This window comes from Stegostoma tigrinum, chromosome 23 (assembly GCF_030684315.1).
Source record: "Stegostoma tigrinum isolate sSteTig4 chromosome 23, sSteTig4.hap1, whole genome shotgun sequence".
NCBI classification, from domain to species: Eukaryota; Metazoa; Chordata; class Chondrichthyes; order Orectolobiformes; family Stegostomatidae; genus Stegostoma; species Stegostoma tigrinum.
Genome location: NC_081376.1, coordinates 29,946,590 through 29,965,761, shown reverse-complemented (window position 1 = coordinate 29,965,761; position 19,172 = coordinate 29,946,590). Strand labels below are relative to the sequence as shown.

The following is a 19,172-nucleotide window of genomic DNA, read 5'->3' as shown; positions in this document are numbered from 1 at the left end:
ATCCATCTCTCACTCTGATCATTCATTCAAAACCTCATTCTGGTGACTCACTCCATCCCTCACTCTCATCAATCACTGCGTCCCTCATCGACCACTCACTTCATCCTTCACTGATCACTCACACCATCCCTCAAACTCATGAAGCATGACAATCCCCACTGACCAAACCCTCACTGACCATTCACTCCATCTCTCAATTTAACTTTTCGCTCCATCCCACATTCTGATCGCTTGCTCCTACTCTCACGCCGACCAGTCTATGTATTCCTCTCTAGTCACTCTCTCCATCACCACTCTGGTCACTCACTTCTTCCCACACTACTATGAATCACTGTATTCCTCACAGACCTCTCACTCAATACCTCAATATGACTACTTGTGCCATCCCTTACTGACTACTCTCTCCATTCCCTCTCTGATCACTGTCTCCATCTCTCAATTAACCGCTCACTTCATTCTTTACTCTGACCACTCACTCTATCCCTCACTGATCAAACAAATTCCCCCCTTGCTCTAGCCCCTTGCTTCACCCTCACTCTGACCATGCACTCCATCCCTCATTCTCATGAATCACTGCATTCCTGTCTGACCATTTATGCTATCCCTCATTCAACTACTCACACCATCCCTCACACTGACCTCTCATTCCATCTCTGTCTAACCTACAACTCCATCACTTACTGAGCACACAGTCCATTCCTCAATCTAGTGGCTCACTGCATCACCTACTGACCATTCACTCTGACCATTAAGTACATTCCTCATGCTGACTACTCACTCCATCCCTCATTGACCACTCGGGCAAAACCTTACTTTGACCACTCGCTCCATCCCTCTCTGACCACTGACTACATCCCTGTCCACTACTCAGTCCATCCCTCACTTTCATGAATCAGTTCATCCTTCACTGATCATTCACTCCATCCCTCAAAGTCATGAGTCACTGCATCCTTCAGTGAGTATTCCCTCACCTACCAGTCACTCCATCCCTCAATATAACTACCCACACCATTCCTTACTTGTGACTACTCACTCCATCCCTCACTGACCATGCACTCCATCCCTCAATCTGACCACTTGTGCCATGCCTCACTGACCACTCATTACATTGCTCACTGCACTGACCACTCACCCCATTGTTCACTCTGACCAGTCAATCAATCCCTCACTCTGACCACTCGCTCCACCCCTATCCACTACTCACTCCATCCCCCACTGACCACTGACTCTCCCTCACTCTCATGAATCACTTCATCCTTCACTGATTACTCACTCTATCCCTCAAAGTCAACACTCCCTTACCTGCCAGTCACTCAATCCCTCAATTTGATAATTTGCTCCATCCCTTACTGAGATGACACACTCCATCTCTCATTGACCACTGACTCCATTCCTCACTCTGACCAGTTTGCGCATCCATCGCTGATCACTGACTCTATTCCTCATTGATCACTCACTTCATGCCTCACTCTCATCAAACCCTGTATCCCCCACTGATCACTCACTCCATCCATCACCGACCAATCATTCCATCCCTCACTGATCACTCACTTTATCCCTCACTGTCTTGAATCTGTCCCTCATTGAGCACTCACTCCATCCCTCACTGACCACTCACTCCATCCCTCACTGACCACTCAGTCCATCCCACCCTCAGACTACTCACTCCATCCCTCACTCTGTTGCTGCACTCTGTCCCTCACTCTCATGAATCACTGCATTCCTCACTTTGACTACTCACACCATCCCTCACTCTGATCACTCATTCCATCCTTCTCTGACCAGCAACTCCATTATTTGCTGACAACACACTGCATCCCTCACTGTCATTAATCACTGCATCACCTACTGACTACTCACTCTGACCATTCACTCCAGCCCTCACTGACCACTCACTCCATTCCTCAGTCTGACGACTTACTTCATCCCACACTCTCATCATTCATTGCATTCCTCACTGACCACTTACTCCATCCCTCACTCTGACCACTAACTCCATCTGTCTCTGACTGCTCACTCCATCTCTGACACTGACCACTCACTACATCTCTCATTGCGAACTCACTCCATCACTCACTTTTATGAATAAATGCATTCCTCAGTGACTGCTCACTCCATCCCTCAGGCTGATCATTTGCTCAACTCGTCACACTGATCTCTTGCTCCACTCCTCATTCTGATAACTCACTCCATCCCTCACTATCACAAATCAATGCATTCTTTAATGACCACTCACTTCATCCTTCAGTGATCACTCACACCATCCCTGAAATTCATGACACACGGCATCCCTCACTGACCACTCGCTCATTGACCGCTCACTCCATCCCTCAATTTGACCACTTGTTCCATCCCTTACTGTGACCACTCACTCCATGCCTCACTGGCCACTTCATCCCTCAGTCTGACTACTTTTGTCACCTCACATTCTGATCCCTTACTCTGACCACTCCAGGCATCCCTCTCTGCCCACTCACTCCAACCCTCACTCTTATAAATCGCTGCATTTCTCACAACCCACTCACTCCATCCCTCACGCAGACCATATGCGCCATCCCTCATTCTCAGGAATCACTGCATTCCTCACTGACCCCTCACTCCATCCCTTACTCTCATGAATCAATGGATCCCTCAGTGATCATTCACTTCATCCCTCAGTGATCGCTCACCCCATCTCTCAAACTATGAGGCATGGCATCCCTCATTGACCATTCCGTCACTGATCATACTGTCCATCATTTACTGTGAATATTCACTCCAGTCCTCACTGACCATTCACTCCATCCCTCTCTCTTGACCATTGGGCCATCCTTCACTGACCACTCATTCCATCCCACATTCTAAGTGCTCGCCCCATCCCTCATTCAGAACACTCACTTCAATTTTCACTCTGATCACTCATTCCATCCCTTAATCTTATGAATCACTGCATTCCTCACAGACCACCCACTCTATCCCTCAATCTGACCATTTGTGCCATTCCTTACCGCCTGCTCTTTCCATCTTGCACCCAACTACTCACTCCATCCCTCACTCTGACCACTTACTTTGTCCCTCACTCTCAGGAATCTCTTCATCCTTTACTGATCACACGCTATCCCTCAAAGTCACCACTCCCTCACCTACCAATCACGCAATTCCCCAATTTGACCACTTTCTCCATTCCTTACTGTGACCACTCATTCCATCCCTCACTGACCACTGACTCCATCCCTCATTGACCACTCATTCCAAACCTCACTACAGTCACTGCATCTCTACCCTCATGAATTACTGCATTCCTCTCTGACCATTTACGCTATTGCTCACTCTGACCCCTCAATCCATCCCTCTCTTACCACCAACTCTATCACTCACTGACCACACTCTCCATCACTCCCCCTCATGAGTCACTGCATCACCTCCTGACTATTCACTTTGACTAATCACTCCATTCCTCAATGACCACTCACTCCATCCCTTACTCTGACCATTCGCTCAAATCTTCAGTCTGATCACTCACACTATCCTTCACTGACCATTGCTATATCTCTCAATTTGACCACCTGAGCCATCCCTCACTGATCACTATCTCTGTCCCACTCTGACCACCCACTCCATCCCTGATGCTGACCACTGTTTCCATCCCTCATTGACCACTCAGTCCATCCCTCACTCTCGTGTTTCACTGCATTCCTCACAGACCACTCACTTCATCCCTCACTCTGACCACTCACTCTACCCGCATCCAGACCATTCACTCAAACCCTCACTCTGACCACTGTCTCCATCTCTGTTTCACTACTCACTCCATCCCTTACTGACCACTCACCCTGTCCCTCACTCTCATGAATCAGTTCATCCTTTACTGACTACTCACTCTATCCCTTGAAGTCATGACTCACTGCATTTGTCAGTGAACACTCCCTCACCTACCAGCCACTACATCCAATCTAACCACCCACACCATTCCTTACTGTGACAACTTACTCCATCCCTCACTGACCTCTCACTCCATCTCTCACTGACCTGTCACTCCATCTCTCACTTTGACCGCTCACTCCATCTCTCACTCTGACCACTCATTTCATCCCTCAATTTGACTACTCACTCCATCGCCTGCTCTGACCACTCAGTCCATCACTCACTCTGACCATTCACCCATCCCTCATTCTGATAACTCACTGTATCACTCACTCTGACTAGTCCCTCAATCCTTCACTCTGACCAGTCACTCCATCCCTCATTGGCCACTCATACCATCCCTCATTCTGACAACTCACTCTATCACTCACTCTGACCAGTCACTCCATCCCTCACTCTGCCCACTCATTCCATGCATGTGTTACCACTCACTCCATCCACCACTCTGACCACTGACTCCACCCCTCCTCTGGCCACTAAGTCCCTCTCTAACATTGAGCATTCATGCCAACCCCCTCTTACCACTCACCCTATCCGTCACTCTCATGATTTACTGCATTCCTCACTAACCACTGATTCCATCCCTCATTCGGACCACTCACTCTATATGTCACTCTGAACTCTTGCTTCATCCTTCATTGACCACTCGCTCCATCCCTCATTGATCACTCACTTCATCCCTCACTGATTACTCACTCCTTCCCTCACTGACCACTCACTCCAAGACTCACTGTCCATTCACTCCACGTCTCACATGACAACTCACTCCATCCCTCACTAACCATTTGTCCCATCCCTCACTCTGACCTCTCGTTCTATCCCTCACACTGACCACTCACTCTACTCCTCAATCTGAGCACTCACTCTATCCCTCATTCTGACTTCTTTCATCATCCATCATTCTGGCCTCAAATTCCATCCCTCACTGATCGCTCGCTCCATCCTTCAGTCTATCCTCTCACTCCATCTGTCACTGACCAATCACTCCATCCCTCACTCTGACCACTTACTCCATTGCTCATTGACCGCTTGCTCCTTTCTTCAGTGATCACCTGCTCCACCCCTCTCTCTGACCACTTGCTCCTTCACTCATACTGACTACTCACTTCATCTGTCACTGTGACCACTCACTCCATCCCTCACTCTCATGAATACTGCATCCCTCACTGACTACTCATCCCCTCCTTCAGTGACCACTGACTCCATCCCTCACTCTGACCCTTCACTCCATCCCTCATTCTGATTACCTGCTCCATCCCTCACTCTGACCCCTCACTCCATCCCTCACTCTGACCTGTCACTCTCAAATCCAGTTTGATCTCAAGCCAAGCTTCAGATCTCATGGATGATAGTATGTAATTGCTTCTTGAGGTCAGCTCTAAATGATGAATTAGGTGTAAAATAAGAATCTAAGTAAATTGTAAGTTTCCTTTGTATTTTCTTCATGTTGCCTATTATTATGTGCAATACAGCAAGTCTCAATGTTTGTTTTCACAGAGATCCCGACTGTATCTCCGCGGTGGGTGGCTAGTAGCACAGAGGAGCCTGCAGGTGAGTGAGAAGGAGATGGATGCAGTCACACAGCAGACTGACATGAAGAGACTTCCTTTAAATGGAGATAAGGTGGTGAATAAAGGGAATGCTAATGTCTGAGGCAGCAACAACTGATAGAGCACAGAAAGGAGAAATGACTGGAAAAGGTCACAAATACATGATGGTTTCATGTGGGATCACACCTATATGTGACTATATATTGCTGTTGTGTGTGTTACTTTGTAGAATTGTGTGATTTTGTGTGATACTGTGTGTCACTATGTATTACTATGAGATTCTGCCTGTTACTATCTGATACTGTGTGTTTCTGTGTGCTACTGTCTGGTACTGCACAGTTCTAACTGTTATTCTCTAAAACTGAATGGTTCGATGCGTTATGATCTAATGGATGGAGTGTGGTTATATGCATTATTATCCGATACTGCATGTTACTGCATGGTTCGATGAGTTACTATCCGATACAGTATGTTGCACTGTGGTTCTGTGTGTTACTGAGTTGATCTGTATGTCACTGTGTGGCTCTCTGTTTGACTCTGTGGTTCTGTGTTACTGCTTAGTTTCATGTTTGTTCTGTGTAATTCTGTTTAGTTTTTATTTGCATGACTGTTTTGTTCACTGTTTTACTCTGTGGCTTTGTTACTGTGTGGTTCTGTCAGTAGAATTTTATGGGTGTTGGTATTTCCTGCTCAACATGTTAAGATGTGGTAAGTAACACCATCATCTATACAACTCAGCCCATAGATTGTTTCACATGGGGTTCCACTTCTGCTCCCTGTCCTACCACTGATTGTGGCTCCCTGTGGTCATTTCTTGCTCCAAGCAGCATTAATTAGCTGGAGGTGAGCCTTCTGCATCCTACTTAAAAGGAAATCTCACCTCAAAGAGTGTGGCAAAAATTTGTAGCTCAGGTTGTGAATGTGGTTGTTCGTTTGCTTGCTGAGCCAGTTCTTCCGTAGAGTTACAGACATTTTATTACCCTTTTAGGCAACATCGTCAGTGCAAACACTAATCGAAGGGTTGGTGTTCTGCCCCATTCCGAATTTATGAGATCCTCTGGTGTGATGAGTCTTGTCACTTCCGATTCTGTTTTTTTGGCAGCAGTTTGTATTCGGGGTCTACTTCCATGTGTTTGTTAATGGATCCCCCTGTTGGGAATCAGGCTTCCAGAAATTCCTTTGTGTGTCTGTTGTTTGCTTGTCTCAGTATGGTCACTTTGTCCCAGTCAAACTGATGGCTCTCATTATCTGTGTGTATCGAGACAAGTGAATATTGTAGGAACTGCAGAGGCTGGAGAATCTGAAATAACAAGGTGTGGAGCTGGATGAACACAGCAGGCCGAGCAGCATCAGGGGAGCAGGGAGGCTGATGTTTCGGGCCGGGATATTGGTCCTGTTTGTTTTACTGCCAGCTGGTGTTTGTGTACCTGGTCGTTAGTTTCAACCCTGTTTGTCCAATGTTTATTGCACTTGCTGCATTGGATTCTAATCCTGTTTACTGTCAGTGTGGCGTTTTTAGTCTTTGATAACACTTGAAGCGTTCAACAGTGTTGAAGTGGGTTTGTGTGCAATCGCGATCTTATGCGGCCTAAGGAGTCTGTATCTGTAGACCCAGCAGCACCATCAGCAAAAGGGGGATGGGGAAAGCAAGGTGGGGTTCATGAAGGAGAGGCCAAAGTGGGCATTTAGAGTCAAGATTCATGGCAGAGCCTGGTTGGTGGGGTTTTATCCAGTCTATTTGGAAAGGGGACTGGTGATAGAAATATTCCGAACATTTCCACCTGAGGCCTGGACAAAGTGATCTACTGGGCTTCCCTCACATCCCTTAACTTCTCCTGACAACGAAAGAATTGCTGTGAGGTGGGACACAAGACATAATTTAAGGCCTCCAGGTGAGGGAAGGGTTGGTAATTTGGAAGCATGGAATAACCTAGGTATTGCCCTTCCCCCCATAAGATTACTGTCAGGAGCAGGTGGAAGTGACTTGCAGAATTTTATAGGTTCCTCCACATGGAAATCCTTTGATGGGGCAATAAAAACTTCTGCTCACTGAGTTGCAGTGTGATGGAGTGGGTTATTGCATGGTTCTGTGTGTTACAATGTTGACCTGTGTGTCACTATGCCTATTTGTGTGGCTCTCTTCAGTTTTGTGTGACAAACTTCTAGTTCTTTGTTTTGTTATGTGTTTTTATTTGGTTCTGTTTGCATCTGTATGTTACTGTGTTGTCTCCTGTTCTGTGTAGTACTTGGTGTTCCTGTGCATCATTGTGTGGTTATTAGTTTGACTGTGTGCTTCTCGGACATTCTGTGTGTTATTGTACATTAATGTGTGGTTCCCTAAGTGGTTCGGAGTGTAGTGCATGATTCTGTGTGTTACTATGTAGTTATGCATTCTATACTGTAGTTCTGTATGTTATTGTATAGTGCTGTGTGGTATTTTGTGGTTCCGTTACTGAGTACACCAACTGTTTGCAGTTGTTTTATAGCCACAGTCTGAACTGTTGCCAAGCCCAACACCAGAACTACAGAGTAGCTGCAAACAATTCTCTTTGCTTTAGTCTAACACAATACCGATCAAATCTGACTGGGGAAAGTTGTTTGCTCAGGGCATAGAGTCACCAGCTGTGACAATGTTTTGTTAAAGCTGAAGAGGGGAGAGAGTAAACAGGTCCTTGTGTGAGTCAGCATGTGCTGCTGACATGACTGCTGTCTTACTGTTTTGATTAGAAAATCAATTGGTTACAATACTGGTCTGACTGCTGATCAGGCCTCTCTATAACAGGCAGAAAGGGAATTCAAGGAACCCCAGTGCGAGCAGCAAGTGCACAGGCTGGTATGCAACAGCGCAAAAGTTCATTCAATTCCCACCCACAGGCAGGTAATCTGCATCTAGATCCGGAAAAGCAGGGTGAGAGAGAAAAGAGAAACAGCACAAGTGGTTACATTGGAAAACCTTGGCACACTGAGAACTGTGCAGCATCACGTGTCCCAGTAATTACTAACAAGTGGCATATTGACCTACCATGTGACACTGATTGATACAGTGCACTATTAATTTGTGCATTGTGTGGAACTCTGTAAAACAATGTAGTATCGCTTAATACTGCATGGCCTATGTATCCCTGTGTATTTGTGGAACTGAGTACTGTTTGTGAAGGTGTGGGATTGTAACTGTATGGGATGATGTGCGACTGCAGACTGTGTGGGATTGTTTTGGACCACTATTGAAGGGATTGTGTACTGTGTGGCATTTAGTGGGCCTAGGAATGAATTCAAGTGGTTGAATAACCCCCTCCTATTCCTCTGAAACATCTGAGGAGGTGATGCTGAAAATACAATTGGAAATCAAAACATATTTAAACCAATGTGATTCAGTGGGGATATAAAGTGGGATAAAGAAAAAAGCTTTTAAAACATGCAAGGTCCTGATGGTAGGACAATTCAGCCAAGTACAAAGTAAGCAAAAGTAGATGAAAACAGTGATGATGGTGGCCAAGATAAACATTGAATGTGAGGTTAGTGAGAACATGTCAGGGAACAGCTCAGGAAAAGGAGGGAATGGTGCCTGGGAAGGATATATTCCAGGAATAGCAGAGGAAAATATCAGCCAATAACAGCAGATAAATGCCTACAAACTTGTTTGTGCCCACAAATTCTAATAGATAGGAACAAGATAAAGTCTGCTAAACTGGAGAGAAAATCCTTGGAGTTGAAAAGTAGCTAACAATACTGCATCGGTTAAAAAGTATCAAGACAAATCGTCAAACTAAAGGCCAGCAAGTTTAGTATCATTTGCGGGGAAAACATTTTGAATAATTTTGAGTGCAGTTGTGCACTTGGCAAGGCAAATGTTGGCCACGGACGACAAATGGATTCAGCAAAGTCATATTTAAATAATACAAAGACAGGAGAATGTAATTTACATCATGTACTGGATTTTCTGAAATTTTTCACAAAGGGAACTATTAAATGAGTTAAAATTCATGAACTTGAAGGCTAATTATTAAACTGATTCAATGATAAGTAACCAGTGGTGTCCTATTAGGATCTGAGTTAATTACTTAGTCAACACAATAAAGAGGCTAATATAAACATTTTCTAATGATATATTGGTTGATGGCATGCCAACTAGTATACATGCCAGCATGCAAGTTACAAAGTGACATCAACAGATTTAGTAAATCAAAGTAATTATGACAGATGAATTTCAAAACAATCAATTGTGAAGTCATCCATTTCGGGTTACAAAAGGACAGATTTGACTATTCTATAAATGGTGAAAAACTGAAGGATTTCAAAGATATTTAAGGATACAAGGATGCCCATCACAAAAATATTTTGGTCATATACAAAATATAAACTAAAAGGCACATGAGATGTTAACATTTATGGCTGGAGGGCTAGAATTTGAAGAGGAAGACCTTTTGCCACAGCTGTACGAAGTATGGGCTACTCTACGCACAGTATTGTTTAGTGCTCTGAACGTCCTTTTTCTTAACAAGAATATATTGACTCTGGAAGGAATACAGGCAGATTCACCAGAATGGTACTAAATTTAAAAAGTTAGATTATGAGTATAGATTATATAAATTATACCTGCAATCTTAGGGTTATCAAAAGTTTAGGATTGATTTGAATTACATTTTTAGATTTTTGAAAATTTTGTTTTCCTTGTTGGAGAGTGAAGAGACCAGAGGAGGAAGTGTGGCCTCAGAGCCGAGGCATTTGGCGGAAGCACTTCAGCGTGATAGATGTGTAGAATTCTTGCAAATGAATTAATAACTTAAAATCTGAGATTGAAATATATTTTCTACAAAAGGTATCGAAGAAAATAGAGACAGGCAAATGGATAGAGTTAAGTTATGTAAGAATTAGGAGCAACAGTAGGCTAGTCAGTTCCTCAGACATGCTCTGCAATTCTGTAAGATCTTGGATGATCCCAATCTCAACTTCATTTTCTAATCTGTTTCCCATATCTTTTCACTCCCTCAGAGTCCAGAAATCTAATGTTCTAGACTATGCTCAGTGATAGAACATCCATAACCATTTGGGATAGTGAAACCAAAGGATTCATTACCCTGTTGACTGAAGAAATTTCTCCTCCATTCATTCCTAAAGGCTGACCACTTGTCTAGGCTTGGGTTGAAAAATGGCAAAGCAACATTTGCCCTACACAGATGCTAGGCAATGACCATCTCTAATAAGAGACAATCTAACCACCACACCTTGACATTCAATAGCATTACCATCACTGAATGTCCCACTATCAACATCCTAGGGCTTACTATTGACTAGAAACTGAATGGGACCAGCCATAAAAAAATTTTGCCTATGAAAACGGGAGAAAGTCCACAAATTTTGCAGTGAAGAATTTACATCCTGACTTCCCAGAGTATGTCCATCATCTACAAGGAATAAGTCAGGTGTGTAATGGAATGCTCTCTAGTTACCTGGATAAGCCCAGTTCTGATTACATACAGGAAGCTCAACACTTCCCAGAACACAGCTGCCTGCTTGATTTGCACCACGTCCATCATGTTAAAATAATGCACAATGACAGCAGTGTGCCTCATAGACAAATTGCATTATAGCAATTCATCAAATGACCTTTGGCAGCATCTTCCCAAGGTCTAAATTCTACCACCTAGAAGGACAAGCTTAGCAAATGCATGGGAACACCACCACTTGAAAGATCCCATCCAAGCCACTGACCATCCTGACTAAGAACTTTCTCGCTGTTACTTCCCAGGTGATGGGTCAAAAATCAGGAACTCCATTCCAAATATCACTGATGGTGTGCATACATCACAACCCATTGCAATCCCTGCACTAGATTTCAGGGTTTGATTCCTTTTCTATTCATGAGTAGGCCATTTATCTTACTATTGTTCATGGGAGCTTTCTGTATACAAACTGGCTGCTGCAATTCTAACATTGCCATCACTTATACACTTCAAAAAGATTTAATTGGCTAATTAGTAATAAATGCCATAGGAGTGCAAAACATACTTTGTAGTAAATGGCCGGTGTAATGATAAGCTTTTTGCTGGAATTGGAAACCACTCCTCCACTGTTAATCACACACACTTGGAATGATTTATGGGAATTCATTGAAGTGAAGTTACTGATATTTTTAGGTCATTTCTCGCTACAACGTACTAAATTTTCCCAAAGCATACCATTGGCCTGTGAAGTGTATTGTGAATGGGATGTCAGAGAATTCACCATGAATCAGAAGTTTCCTTCTGCATTGCTTGTGCTGTTTTTGGCACAGACCAGGTACAACGATCTCAGCATTTGGGCTCAAGTGATGGACCATTTCAGACAATCTGCACATTTCGCTTTGACTAAGGTATGCGTAGAATGAAAGAAAGAGAGGCTCTGAAAAGTCTTCACTTGCAAATTGAGCAGAAATGATTTTTAGAGCAAATTGTTTTGTAATTAAGACTCCATTCTTGAAAAGTAGAGGCAGGAACATTTTGTTACAACATACTTGAAAGCCAGAGATAATCAAAAATCTTCCTCACTAATTGACGGCATATAAGAGTCCAGCAGTTACATCCCAGCATGTAACTGCTGCTGCTTCTTGGGACACTGCACCCCAGCATTATGCAAAATTTTATTCAGGGGGGAATCCATTCTGTCACTGGGCAGCACTGGATAAGCTGTTGTAAACTGAACAGCAGTAGGTAGGATTGGTCTTGGTCACTGAGAGAGAAAGATGGGAAGATTCAGTCAGAGATTGTACTCCTCAGCAAATCTTTGCGTATTTTTCTTGCGTGTGTGGATTTCTGAGTGCCAGTTTCAACAGTTCTCTTCATCAAAACAATATAATTAATCTTTGCAGATTCACTGTAGGATGAGGACAGGATTTATACCCCAAAAATATTCAGTAACTCAGGGATGTATACCAATAGCGGGCTGAACAAACTCTATCCCAATAGAAGCCATTGACAGATTTGTATGTGAGTGGACAGGAAATTAAATTCCATTAGAAACCAACATACAACAAATTGTATCTCAGTAGGAGTCAGTTCATAGGAAATTATATCCCAATAAGATCTAGAAGACACTGAACTATATCCCTGTAGGACCCAATACAGAGGAAATTGTATCCCAGTGGAATTCTGCAAAAAATAAAGAACTTATACTAGAAAGGGTGTAACAAGGTGTAGAGCTGGATGAACACAGCAGGTCAAGCAGCATCAGAGGAGCAGGAAAGCTGACGTTTCGGGCCTAGACCCTTCTTCAGAAATGGGGGAGGGGAAGGGGGTTCTGAAATAAATAGGGAGAAAGGGGGAGGCAGATAGAAGATGAATAGAGGAGAAGATAGGTGGAGAGGAGGCAGAATGGTCAAAGAGGTGGGGATGGAGCCAGTAAAGTTGAATGTTGGTGGGGAGTTGGGGGGCGGGGGGGCGTGCAATAGGTCAGTCCAGGGAGGACGGACAGTTCAAGAGGGTGGGATGAAGCTAGTAGGTAGGAGATGGGGTGGGGCTTGAGGTAGGAGGAGAGGATAGTTGGGAGGAAGGACAGGTTAGGGAACCGGGGACAAGCTGGGCTGGTTTTGGGATGGGGTAGTGGGAGGGGAGATTTTGAAACTTGTGAAGTCCACATTGATACCATTGGACTGACCTATCCCTTCCCTAGCTCCCCATCAATATTTATCTTTACTGGCTCCATCCCCACCTCTTTGACCGGTCTGTCTCCTCTCCACCTATCTTCTCCTTTATTCATCTTCTATCCGCCTCCCCCTCTCTCCCAATTTATTTCAGAGCCCCCTTCCCCTCCCTCATTTCTGAAGAAGGGTCCAGGCCCAAAACATCAGCTTTCCTGCTCCTCTGATGCTGCTTGGCCTGCTGTGTTCATTCAGCTCTACATGTTGTTATCTCAGATTCTCTACCATCTGCAGTTCCTACTATCTCTGTACTAGAAAGGGTTAGCACTTCTGTCTCTTCTTTCCCTGCCATTGAATGTTCAATTAAATAATCAGTAGCGTTAAATAACCATCAAAGGGAACAAAGTTTAAATTGTTAGTGGCAAAATTTGAGGTCATTGGGATGCCACTCATCTGACCTTTTAGAGCCTCTTTGTCAGTATGTAGTAGAAGCTATCGCACAAGGAATTGTATTTCAGTAGGGACCAGCTCACAAGGAATTGTATCTCAGTAAATACGTCAAAAAAAGGAGCAGGAGTAGACTGCACAGATCCTTGAGCTGATCCATTGCTCAGTCTCGTCATGGCTTAGCTTCTGCCTCAATTTTAATTTCCCACTTGCTCTGTCTATTCAAAGGAAGCAACTTTTCAGCGTCTACCATGTCAAACCCCTTTGGAAACTTGTATGATTCAATGAGATCACCTCTCATTCTTCAGTACTCCAGAGAATATTACTAAGGATTACTTAGAATTACACAGGAAAGAATGACTCTTTCATTCAAGGAATCAATTTCATAATAATAATTTTATTATAAATTATAATTATAAAATTATAAAAAACAATAACATAATAAAAAATAAAAAATAATAATAAAACTGCCCCCTCTGAGACCTTTCTTAATTAGTGGGTACAATGCACAATTTTCAGATCTAAAAGTAAAGTTCCTGAACAAAGACAGCTTTGGAAGTTAGAGCATCTTCAATGTGTTATTGTCTTGCTTAAATCCCAGGTATGGAGCCAATTGGTCCTGAGGACTTGTCTTTCTCTAGCACCACTAATTGCTCCATTCCTAATGTTTTGCATATGTTAAATCTCATATAGTTATACAGCACGGAAACAGACCCTTTGGTCCAACTCATCCACACTGACCAGGTTTCCCAAACTAAATTCGTGCCTCCTGCCTGCATTTAACCCATAATACTCTAAGCCTTTCCTATTCATGTACCTATCCAAATGTATTTGATGCATTGTAAGTGTACCTGCATCTATCAATTCTTCTAGTAGCTCATTCCACACACGAATCACCCTCTATGTGAAAGTGTTGCACCCCACCCAGGCGCTTTTTAAATCTTTCTCTTTCTCCTCTCACCTTAAACATGTGCCTCCAGTTTTGAACTCCACCCACCCCGTGCCCCCACCCTAGAGAAAAGACATTTACTATTCATCTTATCTATGCCACTCATGATTTTATAAACCTCTATAAGATCACCCCTTAGCCTCTGATGCTCCAGTGAAAAAATTACAAGCCTATCGATCCTCTCTGTATAACTCAAAACCTCCAGTCCCAGTAACATCCTGATAAATCTTTTCTGAACACTCTCCAGTTTAATAATATCCTGCCTATATCAGGGTGACCAGAGCTTACACTGTATTCCAAAAGTGGCCTCACAAAAGTCCAATACAACCTCAAAATGGAGTCCCAACTCCTATACTCAATGGTCTGAGCAATGAAGCCAAGTGTGCTAAATACCTTCTTAACCACCCTGTCTACCCATGATGCAATTTTTTTAAAAAGTACCTGAACTTCTAGGAGTCCTGGTCGGTGGTTTGCTAATGGTTTCCTTTAGATGTCTGAAACTCTGACCTCGTTATGCATTGTAAATACTACTGCAAAGTATAAGTTTTATCATTTTTCATGGAACCCACTTTGATTCTGATTACCTTTTCGTTCACCTCTGGCAGAAACATGCACCTGGTATTATCCGAACATGAAGGAAGTCCCATATGATTAAAGTTTACAGCTATAATTTGAGTATTATTCATTTATTCTGACTGCCTCACTGTAATTATAAAAGCATTTTAGGAACCCCTTCTATGTTTACATCACATGAATGAACATTTTTTAAAAAGGCTGACAGGACTAAACAGCCTAATCCTCTTTCTGTGTCTCAAGTGATCTCCACTCACACTACAACCCACAATACCCCATACTAACACCTTGCCCAACATGGGACAGTATGCAGGTCATCACAGTGTGGCCTGCACCATGGGTACTACAGAGCCTGACTCCCCAGCCTAGTGTTTTTATATGCCTAAAGATTGCAGTGAGGGGTGTTTGTGTTGCAAGGGCTCCTGCACTCTTCAACTGATCTACTCTGATTCCTTCTCAACTTCTTAGTTTTACATCTGTTTATGGTGGCAGTGAGCCAGAGACATAGCTCAGACAAAGTATTAAAATATGCTGTTTTTGGAACTGTGACTCAGGCAATTCTTGGCAGGGTGCAAATTAACCCCAGTCCTTCACCTGAATAAATTATGCAAATTATAAATAGTTGGACAATAGTATTTTGGTTCACTTGTGAGTGGTGCCTCATGTGGAACTAACACTTCATTATGTTTTCTATTACACTCTTGCTTTCCCTCTCTGTGTCTCCCTATCTTCTGCCTTTCAGTCTTTTCTCATTCTTTCCAGCTCTCAATCTCAAACCTGCCATGTCATCTATATCTCTGTCTCTTTACCTCTCATTTTCTGATTGTTACTCTCTCCTTCAATATTTACACTCTCCCCTCCCCTTAAGGTTAGATTCTGTGGGCAATATTAGACCCAATTGTAGTAAAATATTGAAGATCAGAGTATAAATTATAGCCTCACTCTGGTGATACCAGCAATGTGATGCTGCAGCGTGTAAGGAGGAAACAGATGCTGAGACTACTTCTACCAGAACAATGGTTTAGCAAATATTTAATTGAGGTTTTAATATGATAAAGGATTTTGGTTCTGCCCTGAATGACAGAGTGGTGATGGTCGTCAGAAGTTGTTTTATACAGTGTTTAGTTGTGGAGCACAAATAAAGTGTCAAAGTCCATTTAATCTGTTGCAAGACATTTGAATATTTAAAGCTGTTTTTGCTCTCACTCCTTTTCCTCTTCCTTTATGCCATCATTTCCTCATTCTCTCCGTCCAAATTAACTTTTTCTCATTATTTCTGTCTTTGTTATCTCTTACTCACTTATGCTGTTCTTTTTTACATTTTGACCCTTTCTTTCACATGCTGCCTTCTTTCCAATCAATGCGATGACATTGCTGGCTTAGACGTAGTCAATGACTCTATTATAGAAGCTTTTTGCTTAAATGCATGATGGTGTCATTAAGAAGTTCTCTTGTACATTGAGTATCAAGAGGACCTTCAAGGCAACATACTTCTCGCCCTTAAATTCATTGAATCTTTTCACTTATTATTAATTGAATGTGAATGTTATATGAATGTATGAACAAGGAACAAGAGTAGACTCTTCAGCACTTTGTGCCTGCTCCACCATTCAATAAGATCGTGGCTGATCTGATAGTAACCTCAACTCTACATTCCCGCATATCCCTGAAAATCTTTCATCCCTTTGTGAATCAAAAATCTCTCCACTGCTGTCTTAAAAATATTTAAAGATTCTGCCTCCACCATCCTTTGAAGAAGAGAATTTCAAAGATCTGACAACCCTCTGAGGGAGTTAGTTTTTCCTTATCTGTATCTTAAATGGGTGACCTCTTATTTTGAAACTATGACCCCTAGTTCTAGATTCTCCCACAAAAGGAAGTATCCTTTTGACATCCAGCCAGTCAAATCTCCATAGGGTTTTATATGTTCCGATTAAGCCACCTCTGACTCCTCTAAACTGCCAAGGATACAAGCCTAGCCTGTCAAGTTTTTCCTGATAAGGCAGTCTGCTTATGCCAGGAATTAGATTAGTAACCTTTTCTGAACTGCTTCCGACACATTAGCAACCTTTCATTAGTATGCTGACCAGTACTATGCACAGTATGCTAGAGGACATAAATTTAAGGTGAGAAGAGGTTTAGAGGTGATCTGAAAAAAAAACTTTCACAGAGAGGGAGGTAGAAATATGGAATGTGCTACCTGAGGGGCTGGTGGGGGCAGGTACTCTCACAACACTTAAGAAGTGTCTGGATGAGCATTTCAAATGCTAGGGCATAGTGGGTCTGTGGACTAAGTGCAGGTAAAAATGATTAGTGTAGCTTGGTATAGATATGGTGGGCTAAAGGGTCTGCTTCTATGCTGTATGACTCTATGACTCTACTCCAGATGTGGTTTCATCAATGCCCTGTATAACTGAAGCATAGCCACCCTACTCTTGTATTCAATTCCTCTCACAATGTTCTATTAGTTTTCCTAGGCATAGGCAAAGCCAGCATTTATTGCCCAACCTTTATTGCTTTGTGAGAAGTAGATGATCGGATTTGCTGAATTCAACATGTCAGTTTGGAAATTGGACTCACTGCGTTTGGGTTGTTCGTTGAGGAGATTTTAAATGTAAAAATTTAGTCACTTCACATATCGGCCACAGGGTAACTCTCTGAATTACAATTCAATATTCCTTCTCTCAATTCTGACACGATCTTTGTTTATTTCCAAATCATTTATCATGAGGTTAAGGACAGTGCATGTGGATTACTTAGTGCTGCTGGCTGCTGTTGCTATGGAAGGCTCAAACTCAGACATGACATGGTTTGCATTTGTGTCAGTTTCTGAAGTGGCCTGGATAGAGTTGCATGCTGGGAACAGTGGTGGTGAAGGCATTTGATGCATCCATGAGAATCTATCCCTCTCACATGTTCAGCAGGTGACCATTCCCCATCCCCGCACACACTACAAGTACTGTTTCAATTGATATGTATCCAGCTTGAAGCTCAAGTCCTTTTGACTGACCTCTGTAATTACAGAGTCTGTGGAATTAATTTGGTGTATTTTTAGAGTGTTGTGATGAGTTGCTCAATACTATTTGTGCTTTTTAATTCATTCTGTCAGGGGATGTAGGCATCACTGGCATGGCCAGCATTTTTTGCCCATCTCTAATTACTTAATAACTGAGTATCTTGTTGGAGCTATTTGAGGGTAGTTATGAGACAAATTCATTGACCAAACTTATTGCTAACAGCCTAATCTATCCTGACATTGGTGGCTTATCCCTGATTGCCATTGATTTGAATGGCTTACTAGGCCACTTCAGAGTCAACCACATTTCTTTTGGTGTGTAGGCTGGAACAAGTGAGGATAGCAGAATTTGCTCCCCAGGGTACTTGTGAGTCAATCTACTGCACAGGGACTGTGGCAGATCAAGAAAGCAGCTCATCACGACCTCCTCAAGAGCAACTAGGGATGGGCAATAAATGCTGGCTAGTCAGCGATGCCCATGTCCCATGAGTGAATAAAAAAAATTAATTTCTAGTATTGGCTATGGTGGAATTTGAACCCCCAATGCATTAGCTGGGCTCTCTGGCTGTTTCAGTGATATTGCTAACCTTCATCTCCATCTTAGCCTTAAAAATATTCAATGGTGGAGAATCCATAATCCTATGAGGTAGATACTTCTAAAGATGCAAATATCGGCACACTCAGACAATGAAGGCTATCAATTTAACTGGGATATGGTAACCATAGTCGCCCAAGCCAAACATAGACACACAGAGGAATTCCTAGAGGCATGGTTCTCCACCCATAATGCAATAAACAAGCATATAGAATTGGACCCCCATATACAAAACCATATAGATCAAAACCGGAAATGACATTACTCACTATAACAGACTGGATAATATAAATTCCAAGCGGAGTAGAATAACATTGCTTCATCGGAGGCTTCACTGATGATGTCACCTAGCATGGTGATGGAACGTCTGGTCAAAAACAAGCCAGCTCAGCAAGCAAGTCAACAACCTCACCCACAACCCAAGCTGTGGATCTTTGCCAAAACTTTTGATACAAAACCTTTTGAGTGAAGAAATTTATCTTCATCTCAGTCCTAAGTGGTCAACTATCAACTGTGCACCCACT

The 19,172-nt window shown here is 42.8% G+C and overlaps 1 protein-coding gene and 1 long non-coding RNA gene across 3 annotated transcripts in view; one reads left to right on the top strand and one right to left on the bottom strand.

Moving 5' to 3' along the window:
* LOC125462226 (uncharacterized) overlaps positions 1 to 19,172 on the bottom strand; it is a 174,625-nt gene that overhangs the window by 57,714 nt on the left and 97,739 nt on the right. The gene's annotated exons all lie outside the window — the stretch shown is intronic.
* The window catches only part of LOC125462225 (netrin-3-like), a 188,121-nt gene that overhangs the window by 133,653 nt on the left and 35,296 nt on the right, over positions 1 to 19,172 (top strand). For both annotated transcript variants that reach the window (XM_048551990.2, XM_048551989.2), the window contains exon 5: positions 5,401 to 5,454. In XM_048551990.2, the coding sequence (XP_048407947.1) occupies positions 5,401 to 5,454 (54 nt within the window). The remainder of the gene's footprint in view (positions 1 to 5,400; positions 5,455 to 19,172) is intronic.